General features: G+C 41.2%; 1 protein-coding gene across 1 annotated transcript in view; it reads right to left on the bottom strand.

Moving 5' to 3' along the window:
- Positions 1-301: 301 nt before the first annotated feature.
- Positions 302-17,543, bottom strand: part of LOC145407011 (uncharacterized) — a 186,090-nt gene continuing 168,848 nt past the window's right edge. The window contains exons 16-17 of the mRNA XM_080278025.1: positions 9,260-9,333; positions 302-813 (exon numbers count right to left, since the gene is read on the bottom strand). Of these exons, the coding sequence (XP_080134151.1) occupies positions 642-813; positions 9,260-9,333 (246 nt within the window). The 3' untranslated portion in view covers positions 302-641. The remainder of the gene's footprint in view (positions 814-9,259; positions 9,334-17,543) is intronic.

Here is a 17,543-nt window from a genome sequence, read left to right as displayed (position 1 = left end):
TTATATGGTTACCACCCAGCATAGTAAATGGTTTCCTGGTGTACAGGAAACCATTTGGCTTGTCACTCAGTGTAGTCACCCGCGGGCAGAAGGAAGAGGAAAGAATGAAGGAATGAAACACAGAAGAGGGAGTGTAAAGTCACCTGCAAAAAAAAAAAAAAAAAAAACAAAAAAAAAAGTTCACTGTATACTGCACAAAGCAACTACAAGGGGTAGCATAAAGGGAGCTGAAAATTTCATTCTCTACTGGCATTGCATGTATGTTGCAAACAGCCTTCATTCTCTTGGGGGGGGGGGGGGAGGCAGATGGCAGTAGCTTCCTTTCTACTCTCCTTTTCCACAAAACTGTAATACAAGCAGTCTTCTACAATATACAACACATGGATGTGTTCCAAAATATCAAAATGTCCATTTAGCTGGTTAAATATAATGCAGCGAAATGGTAAAGAAGTATTTCTGGAAGCAATTATTCTACAATTTCCAGTGAACTTAAAAGAAAAAAAAGACTGTAAAAAGACATCTTATAAGAGAACTTAAGAATTACCATAACTTGAAACACAATGATTTGGGCGCATATATCAATGCTATTCCAAAGATTTCGTGTGATGCCATAGAGATGGCAGGAATGCTTCACCAGTCACTTAGTTCTTGCACCTGGCGATGCCTCGGCCACGTGACCTTCTAGCCCGCCCTGTGCGGCCCCGAACTTCACTCCTCTCAGGCACTTCCTCCTTGACTTCTTGTGGTTCTTCTTCTCTTTCCACCTCAGTCTCTCTTTTCTCATCTTCCTGTAATGCTTCCTCATCTTTCAGTCTGAAAACAGGAATAAAGAACTACATAAAATATTCATTTTCAATGCAAGAAGTCCTCTCTTAACCCCTTCATGCCAATGACCTCATTCATTCATTCATCATCTAATCCTGTGTTGCCCCCATGAGAAGTGTAGGAACCCGGGGTAAGGCAAGTTGGTCCTGACATTTAAGATGAGAGTGACCAGCCTCACTCATCCCTGTGTGGCATTACGTGAGCAATAAACCCCAACCATCCCTTGGATATAAACCTGCACAGGCTCAATCCGACTGGAGTGCCTTAATTACCCATTTCACCACGAAGTGCCATAATCTGGTTGTATGGTTATCACCCAGCACTGAAAATGATTTCCTGGTGTACAGGAAACCAGTTGGCTTGCCACTCAGTGTAGAGTCCCCCTCTAGACAGAAGGAAGAAAAGAAAATGAGGGAAAGAATGACAGAAGAGGACGGAAAGAAAGAGGGAAGGAAGAGAGGAAGGGGATGTCACCCGAGAGCAGCACTACATCGAGTAAGTGGATGGTGAGTGCCCCCACCTACCACTAATGGCTACTTTTAACTCTTTAAGATTCCGATGACTATTTCGATCATCATTTCAAATCCAACCTCAGAGATTCTGATGAAACTTTTAATCATTTTAAGAAACTTTTGCAAAATATTCACAATAAATCGCATTTATGCATCATAACAGAGAGGCTCGAGCATGATGTCACGGAATGGTTGCTCTGCGTGTGGCAGTACTGCACGACTGGTCTGACTCATGGCTTTGTTTCTTTATAACTTTATTCTTGGCGAATATTTTTCTACGGCAAGGTATAAAATTTTTGGTTTTTGCCTAACTTCGACTTGTCACTTTGACTTTTTATTTTTTTTGTTTTCCTTTTATGAACATACTGCGATAAAATACAACTATTCAACTTCAAAATAACACCACAACCAGCATCCTATCATAAAAAGTGTATTTACACTAACCGATCAAAGAAAAACCGCGAAGCAAATATGCGGCCGAAACTAAAATAAAATAGTGCATCTCTTTCCTTTCGTTGTACTGCAAAATGAAATGCAAAAATTACCATAATCTATATATCACTGTAAAGGTAATTTACTGTATTTCTGCATGGTTTACACCAAATTTACATATCTTTACTCTTTATTTTTTGCCCAATATTTTTCTACCGCAAGGTATAAAATTTTTGGTTTTCACCTAATTTCAACTCGTCATTTTGACATTTTATTTTCTTTGTTCTCCTTTTTTGAACATACTGCGATAAAGTACAACTATTCAGCTTTAAAATGACACCAAAACCAACATTCTATCATGAAAAGTGTATTTACACAGAGCGATCAAAGTAAAATATCGGGCCACGAAGATGTGGGTCAGCATGAGTGGCTGACTCTAGCACAGACATAATCTGCCTGGTCCAGAAACCTGATAGGGTTAATAATTAATGTTGTTACTATTATGCACTCTTACTAAAGTTAATTGACCTCCCTAATAATGAAAAAAGTCTATTCAGGCTAAATCTAATCTCTAAGTTCAATAAACTTCCCTAAAGTTGAATAAAGGAGTCAGCACACGGGAATAAACCACATTATACGTTACTGGAGTGAAGGAGCTAGCCCTCTGACTTTTCCTTTGGTGTTACCCTGAACACAGTGGGTGTTACCCTGAACACAGTGTGTGTTCAAACATTTTTACTGCTACAAATCCTTTCATCCAAATACAACTGTCTGGTGTATATATATATATGTATATACAGTATATATACTGTATATATAAAGTGCCTGCATGGTAGGAAGCATCAGTGTGTAGGATGTGGGCAGGCAAAATGTGATACTTTAACCCCTTCAATCCCAGGGCGTTTTATAGTTTTTTTGCAAACAATTTGATCCCCAGTTAATTCTCTAACTTTACCACCATGCTTCTTGCAAACTCATTTACCAAATCCATCCACATTCTTCTTGACCTACTATGCCTTCCCCCACCTCTAAACTCTCCCATACTGTACACCCTTTTCACTATCCTTTCTATATCCACTTTGTATGATCACATCATCTAAGCACACATTCTTCTACCCTGTTATCAACAGACTTCTTTTCTGCACATACTTTACAGTTCACATTACTGGTATTTATCCCATTCATTCTATACTCTCCATACACATTTCTCAATAATACCATTTTCACTGTTTTTACTCATGACACTGTGCTTTCATACTATACCAAAGTCTACACATATGGAAATAATAATAATAATAATCATCATCATCATCATCATCATCTTGCCTCTTTTTCAACTTAAAGGTGGCACAAGGCAGGATCCAGAAAGCAAGAATAAAGAAAAAAAAAAAAAAAAAAAATGATATAGGAAGAACTAATCAACAGAATGCCAATGACATTTGTCACTCACTCACCATTCAGGCCTCCAGAATCCTGACCACCCCACATAACCATCCACACTTATGCCCTTCATACTACCAATCAGATAGCTCATGAATATAAAAAGACTTTAAAAAGTACTGGTATGGTACCCTGAATTTACTACAGGTATATTTTAAAACTTCTGAACCACCTTTGAGCCTCAGCCCTCAAAAGGATTATTAATGGGTTGGTGATACATTTTTCTTTTATCTGAACTACATCACCTCAATATCTTAACCTCTGCCAAGGAGCAGACGTAATATGAAGAACAATGGTCTGGACGGGCCAAGCTGAAAGCCTACGAGGCACAATTTACACTGGTTATAAAATAATGACTCAGGGGAGGTAAACTTTCATACAGAGAATCAGCCTGGCAGAGGTTAACTATATAATCTACTTTATTAATCAGACTCGAGACATGTGGTGAATAAAAAACCACATGCTATGTGATACCATTAATTTAGCATTAAACTTCTGAACCTACTTTGGGTATCTGAGGCCTCAAAATGGGTATTAAAGCATTTACTGTTACATTTCTCGTTTTGCTGAACCATGTCTCCCCAAAATCTTAACCATATAATCTACTTTATTATTCAGACTCCAGGCATGTGGTGGGATGCCCATTCTTGTGGTCCAGTAATCCACCAACAACACCAACAAAGGTTAGGACTAGGATACCAAGGGCAGGACTGAAGGGTACGAAAAAAGTTGAAGTTAAGAATGTAAGATACTGAGATTATGATGGAAAAATACCAAGGACAGGACTGAATAAAGGATTCCATGACTGAAAGTGACTGAAGGATGCCATGGTTGAAAATGAAGAATGCCATGCTTTCAGACCAACATATGCCAAGGTCAGGATGGAAAAATAAGGCTTGGACTGAAGTAAGCCAAAGTTTGGACCAAAGAGTTCCAAGACTAGGAATGAAGGATGCCAGAATTTGAAATGCAGATGTCAAGGTTTGGAATTAAGCTTCATTTTATATATATATATATATATATATACATATATATATATATATATATATATATATATATATATATATATATATATATATATACATATATATATAATACATATATATATATATATATATATACACACATATATATACAGTACCCTCGCGTCCAACACGGTAATATTGTCATGCATGGGTCCCGTGTTGGACCAAAAACATGTTGGACAAACAATAGAGCTTATGGGGAAAAATGAATTATGTCAGCAACCCTAGGAAAAGTCACCCTAAATACCTACCATATACCTATACATATATTGGTACTACTGTAATTATAATAAATGGTACTGTGCTATGAATGATAACTAACCTTTTAGGATAGTGTTGGTGGGCTTACTGGGAATGGAAGGTGGTATCCAATGCTGTAGGTAGTCCTACTGGGTCCCCTGAGGATGGCTGCTGGCGTCACTAGCGGGTAATGGGTTCTGCTCCTCCTCAACCTCCCTCATAAATCCTTCAAAATCACAATCAGAATCACTATCTTCGTCCACAGCCATGGAAGGTCCAGCTTCTGCCTGTCCTAGCACTCTGTAAGCCTTCACTGCTTCCAGGATCTTGTCTTGGTTTTTTATTATGGTCCTCACGTTGGCTTCATTCATGTCGTAGGCCTTGGCAATGTCAACTTTCCTCTCCCCTTTCTTCTTCCTCTCGATGCTTTCTAGCTTGGTGGCCTGAGGGAGGTGCCGAAGCTTCTTGGGGTTCTCAGAAGGCTTCCTAGGCATCATGAGCAGGGTAAAATGCAGTAAGAAGGGCAGAAAATGCAGCAAGAAAAAAGCACCTTCCAATGCGAATTATGCGACTGAATGGTGCTGTGGCGGGAGAAATTTAAACAAAACATCACGTGACAACAGAAGCGTTTTTAATTGGGCGGCATCACGATCACGTCATGATAGCGGGCGGGGAAGGCTACCTGATCAGAAGTTTTCATTGGCTATCATCATGGGAATGTCCAATATGACCGTGTTGGACCGGAGGTGATCGTGCTAGAGGTGAACTCTGTGGATTTTGCCCACTTCTCGGAGCTCTGTGCGTGTTATGCTAACACACTCGTGTTACAGTAATTAAATCGTATTAAATAATACTAATTATTTGCTCTCCGTGCTGGACGTGAATCGTGCTGGACTAACGCGTGTTGGACGCGAGTGTACTGTATATATATATATATATATATATATATATGTATATATATATATATATATATATACACACACACACACATACATACATATGTGTAGGTGGGGGCACTCACCATCGACTCACTCGATGTAGTACTGCTCTCGAGTGTCTGCCCTTTCCTCTACCTCCTTTCCTTCCTTCCTCTTCTGTCTTTCTTTACTTTATTCTTTCCTCGTCCTATACGGGTAACTTTACATTCCCTCTTTTGTCTTTCTTTCCTTCATTCTTTTCTGTTCCTTCTGCCTATGGGTGACTCTACAATGAGTAACAAGCCGAATGGTTTCCTGTACACCAGGAAACCATTTACTACACTGGGTGGTAACCATAAAACCAAATTATGGCGCCTGGTGGTTTAGTGAGTTATTGTGGCACTCCAATCAGACCGAGCTGGTGAAGGTTTATATCCAAGGGGTGGTTGGGGTTAATGCTCACGTAATGCCACTCAGAGATGAGTGAGGCTGGGTCACTCTCATCTTAAATGTCAGGACCAACTTGTCTAGCCCCGGGCTCCTACGTTCCTCATGGGGCAACACAGGATTAGATGATTGATGGAATAGATGGTGTGCATATATATATATATATATATATATATATATATATGAAGTTACTGTACATCATCATCATCCGGACCTGTTTTCCCACCCTTGGGCAGGGTGAGTAGCAACATCCAGACAGACCAACTTTGCCAAATCCATTGAGCCATGCTTCCATTCACTCACCATTCAAGACCCCAGAATCCTGGCTCTATCTGATACGCCAAAAACATTCACCACATATTGTTACTTCACATAAACGTATCCGACGGAGTCAATCTAGACACTGTCACGTTAAAAGGGGTGCCAAATCCCCGACCATGTGCTTCTCCTCACAATATTCATCCAGCCACCTCAATCTCTTGTCAGTCCTATAGCCTCACCAACTTCCAAACTTCTCTTCCTCACACACTCATCCACCACATCCCTCCACTTTCTCCTTGGCCTACCTTGCCTCCTCCCTCCTTCAAATTCGCTCAGATATACCTTTTTCACCACTCTACTGTTACCCATTCTCTCCACATGACCATACCATCTCAGTACACTCTCTTTGATTCCGGTGTCCACAGACTTCCTCACTCCACATCCGTCATGAATCACATTATTTTGTATCATATATGTGTGTGTGTGTGTGTGTGTGTGTGTGTGTGTAGAGAGAGAGAGAGAGAGAGATGGTAACTCTCACTCTGGGACAGCCTTTTGTTGTCCAAAGACTTCCTCACTCCAAATCCCTCATGAATCACATTTCTTCGTATCATATATATATATTTGTGGTAGGTGGGAGCGCTCACCATCCACTCACTCAATGTAGTGCTGCTCTCAGGTGTCTGCCCTGTCCTCTCGATCCTTCTTTCCTTCCATCTTCTTCTATCTTTCTTTCCTTCATTCTTTCCTCGTCCTTCTGCCTATGGGTGACTTTACACTCCCTCTTCTGTCTTTCATTCCTTCATTCTTTCCTCTTCCTTCTGCCTGTGGGTGACTCTACACTAAGTGACAAGCCAAATGGTTTCCTGTACACCAGGAAACCATTTACTATGCTGGGTGGTAACCATATAACCAAATTTTGGTGCCTGGTGGTTTAGTGGTTAATTATTGCGCTCCAGTCAGATTGAGCCAGTGAAGGTTTACATCCAAGGGATGGTTGGGGTTTATTGCTCACGTAATGCCACTCAGGGATGAGTGAGGTTGGTCACTCTCATCTTAAATGTCAGGACCAACTGCCTAGCCCCGGGCTCCTACACTCCTCATGGGGCAATGTAGGACTGGATGATGGATGGATGGATATAAATCGATGGTAAAACTCACTCTGGGGCAGCCTTTTGTTGTCCACAGACTTCCTCACTTCACATCCTTCGTGAATCACATTATTTCGTATCATATATACTGTGTGCGTGTGTGTGTGTGTGTGTGTTTGCAAAGCAGTGCACCCAACACAGGAGGCCTGAGGTGGCCATTATTAATGTATTTGTTTTACTCTCAGAGGTAGACTGCGAGATAATGCTGATTTTATGTGTACGGTGTGCCGGGGTGAGCAGGTGGAGATCGTCAGACGTGAAAGGATTGAACTTGCTGGTGAATCTCTTGAGTGTGTGGAAGAGTTTTGTTATTTGGGAGACATGTTGTGTGCTGGAGGTGGGGCTGGAGCTAGCTCTGTGGCTAGGGTGAGAAGTGGTTGGAAGAAGTTCAGGGAGCTCTTGCCTCTCCTGACATTGAGAGGGCTCTCCCTACGTGCTAAGGGGTCTTTGTATGCAGCATGTGTTAGGAGTGTAATGCTGTATGGCAGTGAGACCTGGGCAGTGAAGGAGGAAGACATTCGCCGGCTCAGACGTACAGAAATGACAATGATTAGGTGGATGTGCAGTGCGTCCCTGCGTCCAAGGCCTGGAGGGGCTGGGTTTATAATGGAAGAGTTGAGAGGTAGGATGGGACTGGAGTGTATTGGTGTTGTGATGAGGAGAGGTAGATTGAGGTGGTTTGGATATGCGGAGAGGATGGGGGATGATAATTGGGTGAGGAAGGTGAGAAGTGTTAATATTGGGGGTGGGGTTATGAGGGGTAGACCGAGAAAGACATGGGACGAGGTCATTAAGTGTGACCTTAGGGTTAAGGGACTGAACAGGGAGGCTGCAATGGATCGTGCAGCATGTAGAGCCGCCATTAGGTGACCAAGGCCGACACATGCAAGCATGTTGGAGCCTTTAAAAATGAAACGAAACGAAACGATCATAGTGCATTAATTTCTTGCAGCAACATATTGATAGTTATATTCTTTTAACATATCCTAATATTCTTTGTTTGTATTAGTGGGACCATGAGCGTTAAGCATGAAAACAGCTTGAGATGTAACTGCCAGTTAATAATGACGGGTGGAGTGGGGGATTGGGTATGGGTATGGTCGGGCGCTGGGGTAGTGGCAGGTGGAGCTTGTTTCATCCCCCCCTCCTCTCTTCCCTGGGTATTCTGAGGTACGAGGGGGTCACCCCTGGGCAGATATTAGTAAGTGTGAGTGTGCCTGTACTGTATCTAATACTGAATAATGTCCATCCATCCTTCATCTAATCCTACACTGCCCCATGAGGAGCGTAGGAGCCCGGGGCTAGGCAGTTGGTCCCGACATTTAAGATGAGAGTGACCAGCCTCACTCATCCCTGAGTGGTATTACATGAGCAATCAACCCCAACCATCCCTTGGATATAAACCTTCACCGGCTCAATCCGATTGGAGCGCAATAATTACCCACTAAAACCACCAGGCGCCAAAATCTGGTTATATGGTTACCACCCAGTGTAGTAAATGCTTTCCTGGTGTACAGGAAACCATTTGGCTTGTCACTCAGTGTAGAGTCACCCACAGGCTGATGGAAGAGGAAAGAATGAAGGAAAGAAAGACATAAGAGAGAGTGTAAAGTCACCCGTAGGCAGAAGGACAAAGAAAGAAGGAAGGAAAGAAAGACAGAAGAGAATGGATGGAAAGAAGGATGGAGAGGAATGGGCAGACACCCGAGAGCAGCACTACATTGAGTGAGTGGATGGTTATTTTATGAAATAAAGTTCCAAGTTTGGTACTATTTCATTTGTTTGACCTCTCAGAAAATTTCTAAGAGTAATATTCGATTATCCGGAAAATTCCATATCCAGAATGGAAGAATCCCTGTGCATTCCAGTTAATCGAGCTTTTACTGTATATATACATATGTAGATAGATAGATACATTATATATATATATATATATATATATATATATATATATATATATATATATATACTGAATATAGATAGATAGATAGATAGATGATAGAACTCACTCTGGGGCAGCCTTTTGTTGCAACTCCATTTCTTCCTCCTCTTCCATTGCCTCCCCAACTTCCTCAACTTCCTCCTGAAAAAAAAAAAAAAAGAAAAAGAAAGAAAAACATTGCCTCAATTCTTAAACTGTGCTAATCCATTGTCTATTAATTTTTGTGCTACTTTACTATGTTAAATTATGTGTTAATTCATTACGTGCCTAAATTAATAATTATAAAAAAAATGAAACCAATCAGTTTCATAATACACTCTGAGCTACAAGGGTAGAGGCTAGACTACAGTGGGCTCGCAAAATACGTGTGAGCACAGTGCGCAAATCGCATAGTACACGAGTGAACAAAAAGCATAACCATAAAACTTTGAACGCGCAAGTTTAGCCCACAATACGCGAGGCAGAGGAAAGGAGTGGCCCAAAACCGCTATTTTCCCAGACTACATGACCCCCCCACCCCCCCCACCCTCCCCACACGATGCGCCCATCGTGATGTTAGAGGCTCATGGGGAAGGTGCTCAAGAGGAGTCTACAGTAAGATCTCGCCAATAACAGCTTCGACAATAACGTTTCCAGAAATAACGGTAAGTTAGAATAAATACCTAGTACCTACAATAATGTTTGGATTCACTTAACGGTTATTTTGCGAATGCCAAGATGTTATACTGCAGATATGTCCATAACAAGATGAGGAATGAAACAGACAAACAAGAAGAGATGAAGGAAACTGCCGAAAATGTGAGCAGTAGCAAGGGGGAGGATCATCCCCTCACCACCTCCCCTGACTCACCCGCCGACGTCCCCTCCACCTCCACTGCCCCACCTGACTCACCAGCTGCCTCCCCGCCACCTCCAGAGTCCCACCTGACTCACCTGTTCTACTTGGCATACCTGCAACCCCCACCATAATGACTGTTGCTGCATTCTGGAAGAAATATAACAGTCGACAGACCATAAATTTCTCTTGTCAGAGCTTGGAATAATACAACATTGGCACCTGTTAAACACGCATGGTGCAGCTCGTGCGGCGGGAGCACTCTAAGTGTGTTGCCACACCTTGAAACCCTTGCTAGTAAGTCCATCAGGCCTGTCGTCTACTGTTGTTAAAGTGACTGACCATATTTTTGTTATTTTAGCTATATCTGTAGCATATGTCTTAATAATTTTCCCTTTATTATGTTTCTACGGTTAAAAGAAAAATCAAGGTTTGAGGGGGTCTCGCCCATATGTTATTTTTCCCATAAGATTATGTATTCACAGTAAGCGAGGTTGTGGACTGCCTATCCACTCACATACTGTGTGAGCCCATTGTACTAGATTCTAGACCACCGAATGGTTGGTTAATGTATACTGCACTTGATGGTACTCATTATCGTGATCACTTTTCAAACTAACAATTTCTCCCACTTACAACAGAAGAAGGTAGAATCCCAAAACAAGGAAAGAGAACATAAGAAAGATGGAGGACTATCACCAGCATGTTCAATGAAGTGGGTCAGACATTTGCTTATACAACATTCAACCCCCTAGAATCTTGGTACAGACATTTGCTCATACATCATTCAAGCCCCTAGAATCTTGGTACCATCTCAAGTATAACTATCTCCGTATCCACATTCAGTTTTGGCCCACCGTACATCCCAATAAAATGGATGGAGTAAGTTGGAAAAGAGGGGGATGCCCTCCACAGCAAGATGAGTGGAGTTGTGACTGAACAGGGAGATGTTGACTGACGTGTTAATGAACAGTACAGAACTCAGTCATAAATAATCCTGAGAACTGCTGATAAGTGTGTGGAAGGACAAGGGGCCCACCAAGATGTACAAAGGAGTACAAAGGAAAGCAAACAACAACAGACCTTATGGTCCTTTTGAGGCTGTTTGTTAGGGTGGGCTATGACTACAAGATCTAACTCTACATGCTGAATGATAAGGATAGTAAAGCAAGAAGGCTCCCCTCACCTCCAAACCCTCCAGTTAAAACTGGTAGGAAAAAGTGGGAAAAACCACCATGCATGGAAAAACTGGCATGGAAGTTTCATAGGAAAGACTGAAATGGAAAAGTTACTTCCTATAATACTTTATCTATAAGCTACATGTAAGAATAACCTGAAAGAGAAAGTAGTAAAGTAAAATGAATAATCGAATAATAAATACCGCATGACAACATGTACGGGTACGTTGAGTTAACGGGGCGTCTGCGGACACAGCGTGGAAATTGCCCAGTGCAGTGTGGATGTTCAGGGGTGGTGCGGCAGCCTTGCCTGGCACTACAGTATTAAGGTAGGCAGCAAGCAGGCCCCAGCTCCGTTCATTCCACTGAGGCTTGGAGCTTTCCCATGTGGGACAAGCACACAAGTCACCTCCTGGAGCAGTGGCCCTTGGTACATTAAAAAAATCCCAATGGTGGTCACTTCACTAACAGGGACCCTCAGTGATCCACAGCCCATCATAGGTCGAAAGTATGAGTAGTAACCATTAACACAGGGCTATCTGTGCACATCCTAGTCTGTGCATATACTATATTTGCATTCATAAATTGATCCAGGCTCTAAAAAAATAATTAAATAAAATATAATAAAAAATTATACATACACAAGTGTTTTATTTGGGAGTAAACATATTAAGCTGGGAGTTAGTTGATAAATACTTATTGAGGCGACCTTTAAAGGTTAGTACTGTATTAGAATTTACTACACTGGAGGGCAATTTATTCCATATATTACGACTCTATTGAAGAAGAAATGCTTAGGTTCATGTGACTGGAATCGTTTGCCAATTATTAACCCATTGCCCCTAGTATAATTTGAGTGATCAACTGTGAAGTATTTATCAACAGCCATGTTATCATGTCCTTTGAATATTTTGAATACTGTACATGAATCAGATCTCCCTGTAACCTCCGTTTAGTTATGGTAAATAAATTCAGGGCTTCTAAACGTTCCTCGTATGATTTATTTCTCAATCTAGGTATCATCTTTGTCATCCTTCGCTGCACTCTTTCAAGCTTATCCAAATCCTTTTTATAATACGGTGACCAAAACTGAACGCAATACTCCAAGTGCAGGCGTACTAAGGAATTATACAAAGTGAGGACAATATTATCGGATTTATATTCCAATGCTCTACCTATGAATCCAATCAATTTATTGGCTTTTTTCACAGCTTCTGTGCATTGTTTGCTTGGTTTCAAATCATTTGTTATTATAATTCCAAGTTTTTTTCATGGTTTACCCTATCAAGTTGGACATTATTCATGTTATAACTAGCTCTTATATTTTTACTGCCAATGTTTAGCACTTTGCATTTATTAATGTTGAAATCCACTTGCCAAACTTGGGCCCAGTTAAACAGTTGATCAAGTTCTCTCTGAATTGCCTGTCTTTGCAGTGCTGTATCTGCTCTGTTACCTCTTTTAGTATCGTCAGCAAATTTTGAATTTTACAACATAATCCTTCATATCATTGATATATATTAAGAAAAGAACAGGACCTAACACTGAACCCTACGGCACTCCGCTTGTAATGTTTATCCAGTCTGACTCTTTTCCGTTTATTACAACTCTTTGCTGTCGTCAAGTGAGCCGATCTTCAACCCACCCAAGGACCCTGCCGCTGAAACCACGTGCCTGTAGCTTTTGAAGGAGTCTTTTGTGTGGAACTTTGTCAAAAGTCTTTTGAAAATCAAGGTAAACAACATCTGCTGATTTAATGTCATCATACATGCTCACTATACCATTGAAAAAGTCCAGCAGATTCGTGAGGCAAGAGCGATTATCACGAAAACCACGTTGAGAATCTTTGATGAGATTGTTTGAATCTGTTTCACAAACTTGTCTGATAACAGTTTCAAGCAATTTGCAAATCACCGATGTTAAACTAATTAGACGGTAGTTTTCTGACTGTTCTGTTGCTTTTTTTGAATATTGGGGTTACATTAGCAAGTTTCCATTCATGTGGCACCTTACTGCTCTTAAGTGATAGGTTAAAAAGTTCAGATAAGGGCTTTGATATTTTATTCTGTGGTTCCTTCAAAACACATGGAGATATTTTGTCCGGTCCTGGTGTTTTATTATCTTTTAAAAATGCTAATTGCAAGTAGTACGTTGTGATCACTAGCTGTAATGTCAGTGATTTTGTTGTCCTCTTCTATAAGAATGGGGGAACAAGAGGAATCGTATGTATATTTTCTGTTGTAAATACTGACGCAGAGAAAATATTAAGAATTTTCGCCATCATAGTTTCATCATCAGTGTGCTCACCGTTATCTGTGATTAAGGGACCGATTGTCGGAGTTGTTACCTTTTTGCTTCTTACATAACTGAAAAATTCTTTGGGATTTGTTTTACTGATACAGTGAGTCCTTGAAATACGAATACTCAAAGTACGAATTTCCAATGGTACGAAAGCGATAAATGTTGGACAAATTCCACAATACGAAAGTATCTGTCTCTATGGTACGAAAAACGATGAGAGAAAATAGGAAAAATTCAAAATGGGCACACTGCACAGCGCCGCACTCGCTTGCGTCAAGAAAACGAACTAACCTCTCTCTGGTAAATACATTTTCACGCGCTTCCCAGTTATGTCCGTCCTCTCCTCTCAGCTTCGCTGTATGTTACGCTGTTTTTCGCCTTTTTGTATTTTCACCATGCCTACCAAGCGCCTTGCATCATCTCCAGCATCCGGGGAACCAGATGCAAAGAAGAAACAGCATCGTACTCTCACTCCTGAGAGGAAATTGGAAATAATATGACGCCACAAGGAGGGACAGGGAGTCTCGGAGATTGGGCGAGCTTTAGGCCTTGCACCATCAACCGTTGGGACTGTGACGAAGAAAAAGGAAATGTACAAGAAGATGGCCGCCTCCTTCTCTTCATCTTCAGCCGTCTGCCAAGCCACGAGTACCCGCAGCTTTCGCATGGACTTAGCACCATATCAACGACACGAATCTCCAGCCGCAGCACAGGTCTATATTTAACTGTACGGTGTACTAATACTACAGTAATTAGATGTATGTTGTACTTTTATATGTCTGTACAATAGTGTTGCTGTTTGCTGATGATACAGTATTGTTGAGTGAAGATGAATGGGAGTTGCAAGGTTTGGTGAATGAATTTGGGACAGTGTGTAGGAGGAGGAAGCTGAAAGTTAATGTAAACAAAAGTAAAGTTATGGTGTTTGAGAGGAATGAAGTCACAGAGTGTGCAGTGAGGTTGGATGGTGAGGATATGGAGAATGTGAGTGCATTCAAGTACTTGGGTAGTGTGATGAGTAAGGATGGAACTTTGGGGGATGAAGTACGTGAAAGGGTACAGCAGGGAAGAAAGGTTGTTGGTACACTGAAAGCAGTGATGAGAAATAGGGAGGTGAGTATGGAAGTTAAGAAGTCACTGCATGATGGTATTGTGATCCCTACCCTGACGTATGGAAGCGAGGCGTGGACCTTGCAAGAGGGGAATAAGTCAAGAGTGAGAGCAGTGGAAATGAGTTACTTGAGAGGAGCATGTGGAGTGACGTGGAGGGACAGGTTGACGAATGAAGAAGTGAAGGAACGTTGTGGGGTAGACGTGGATGTGGCTGAAAAGATTAGGAGAAATACACTGAGGTGGTTCGGACATGTGGAGAGAATGGAGAATGAAAGACTGACTAAGAGGGTGTATGTAGGTGAGATGGAGGGAGGGAGAGGGAGGGGTAGACCGAGGATGAGGTGGAGGGATGGAGTTGAAAGGTATATGACGGAGGGGGGGATGAGTTGGGGGGAGGGTAGTCAAATGGTGGGTGACAGAGTGACTTGGAGGCGTTTTGTCTGCGGCCACCCTTTGCAGGATTAGGGCGTCGGGCTATAGATAGATAGATAGACAATAGTATAGTACTGTATATGTGTATTGCATACTTCTAAATAGGAGAGGTAAAGTTTTAATGGGGGGTCCAATGGGGTCCTGGAACGCATTCTCCCCTTTATATGTATATTTCAATGGGGAAAATCGTTTCGATATACGAAATTTCGGAATATGAAAGTTTTTTTTTTGGTCCCTATCCCTTTCGTATTTTGAGGAGTCACTGTACTTGCAATATGTGTCTCAAGGTTTTTCTTACTGCATTTAATTAATTTTTTGGCTTTCTGTTGAAGGGCATTGTATTTATTTTTATCACTTTCAGTCTTTGTGGTAGTGTACTTTTTATATGCAAGATTTTTTGCTTCCAGACAATGTTTTATGTCAGAGTTCCACCATTTGGGTTTAGAATTTTTGGCAGGCCTCTGTTGCACACTGGAATACATAACCTGACAGCACTGTTGAGTGTTTCTGTAAAATAATTTCACGCATCATTGATATCTAAAGTTTCGGCAATAGGATGCCAGTTACCTCCACCAACAACTGACTTTAATTTCTTAAAATTTGCCCTCCACTTTCTCACAACTGGCCCTCACCCTGTCTTCACAGATTTTAATGTTAAATGTAACTGTGCAATGATCACTTGTCCTAAATTCTTCTCCTTCAATAACATTACTTACTGCATTTTCTGATGTGGCTAAGACAAGATCTAGGATGTTAGCTCCAAGTGTCGGATAATTTACAAATTGATACAAAGAACTTTCATGCAAGTTTGTATATAGGTCTAACCCTGTGTGGAAGGATAGCGCTTCTCCCCATTTTGGAACTAGTAAATTAAAATCACCAAATATTACAGTGCTTTGCATACAAGATATTTCGGCAATTTGATTGTAGATTTCATTATCAATGTTGAGTGGCTGACCAGGTGGACGATAAATTAACCCAAGTGTGATTTTATGAAAAGATTCATTTCTAAGCTGAATATAAATAGTGTCAATGTTTTCAATAATTGGCTTGGTGATTACGACTGGATGAAATCCTGATTTAATATATAACAACACACCACCCCCAGCTCGATTCTTCCTTTCACTACTGAAAATGCGATAGCCTGGTAAATTAAACCTGCTAGAAAATCTCTTTGCTTAGTATTTAGCCACGATTCTGTTATACCAATTACGTCATAATCTTCAGTAAAGACATGGACCTCTAAATCAGAAAATTTATTACGCAGACTATACGCATTTACAAGAAGAGCTTTAATGTGTTTTTCTTTCTGATGTGTAAACCTTCCATTACTTATTGATTCATCGGATTGTATGACATCTACGTTTGCCTCCCTTGATTCTTGTTTTTTCTCCAGAAAAAATTTACGCCATCACTAAGCAAATGACCGAGACGGGCAGAACCAATGACATTCAAGTGTAGTCCATTCGCAAATAGTGTTTGCTGCTCGTAAAACTGGTTCCACGTGTCTATGAACTCAACTCCTTCCTGCAGGCAAAGTGACCTGACCCTATAATTTATACTAAAAGCTTTACTGAAGAAGGCATTCCCTGTACCAATCCTTAGGAGTATTCCTGAAATTAAGATCTTGTTAGTTTTCTCCTTCTAGCATCGAATCCTCCTCTTGTACTTCTCTATCAGCTCCTCTGATCGGGTCCGTACAACATCATTTGTACCTGTATGAATGATAACTAGCCTGTGCAGGAGTAGGTGAGAATGAGAGGGCAAAGGAAGGAGTATGTATAGTTGTGAGTAAAAGATGGAAGAAGAGCATAAGACAGTATGGATCAGTTGGGTCAAGGACTGAGTGGGTAAAGTTGAAAGTTGGAATACAAATGTGGGCGATTGTGTGTGTGTATGCGCCAACGCAAGATCGTGCTAGAGGAGTGAGAGAAAAGTTCTGGACAAATGTAGAAGTGTGCATGGAAAAATTTGGAAGGAATGAGCAAGTGTTTTTGATCGGTGATATGAATGGTAAAGTTGGGAATGTGAAGGTGGATGGAATAGTTGGTGAGTGGGGTGTGCCTGCTGAGATAGATGAGAATGGGAGTGTGTTAGTGGACATTTGTGCTGGGAGGGGGTTAGTGATAGCCAATACCCTCTTCAGGCATAAAATGATCCACAGGTATACATGGCGAGTGATGAGAAGGGTGGGTGGTGAACTGAATGAAAGGAAGGCAATGATTGATTGTGTGTGTGTGGATGAAAGGATGCAAAGATGTGTAATGGATGCAAGAGCTTATAGAGGTTGGGGGAGTGGACTTACTGACCACTACTTGGTGGTGGCCAGGAGTAGGATTCAAGTAAGATGGAGGAATAGAAGAAGGGAAAGACGAGAGGAAGGAGTAGTTGCAAGGAGAGTGGAAAGGTTACAAGAGGATGAGAAAAAGGCAGAGTATAAGAGAGAAGTGGAGGAACAATTGGGCAAATATGAATTGGAGCAGATGGGAGAC

This window comes from Coenobita brevimanus, chromosome 72, assembly GCF_032717465.1.
Source record: "Coenobita brevimanus isolate Jiangsu-jjx chromosome 72, ASM3271746v2, whole genome shotgun sequence".
NCBI lineage: Eukaryota > Metazoa > Arthropoda > Malacostraca > Decapoda > Coenobitidae > Coenobita > Coenobita brevimanus.
Note: the sequence above shows the minus strand (reverse complement) of the source record. Positions and strands in the feature narration are given on the sequence as shown.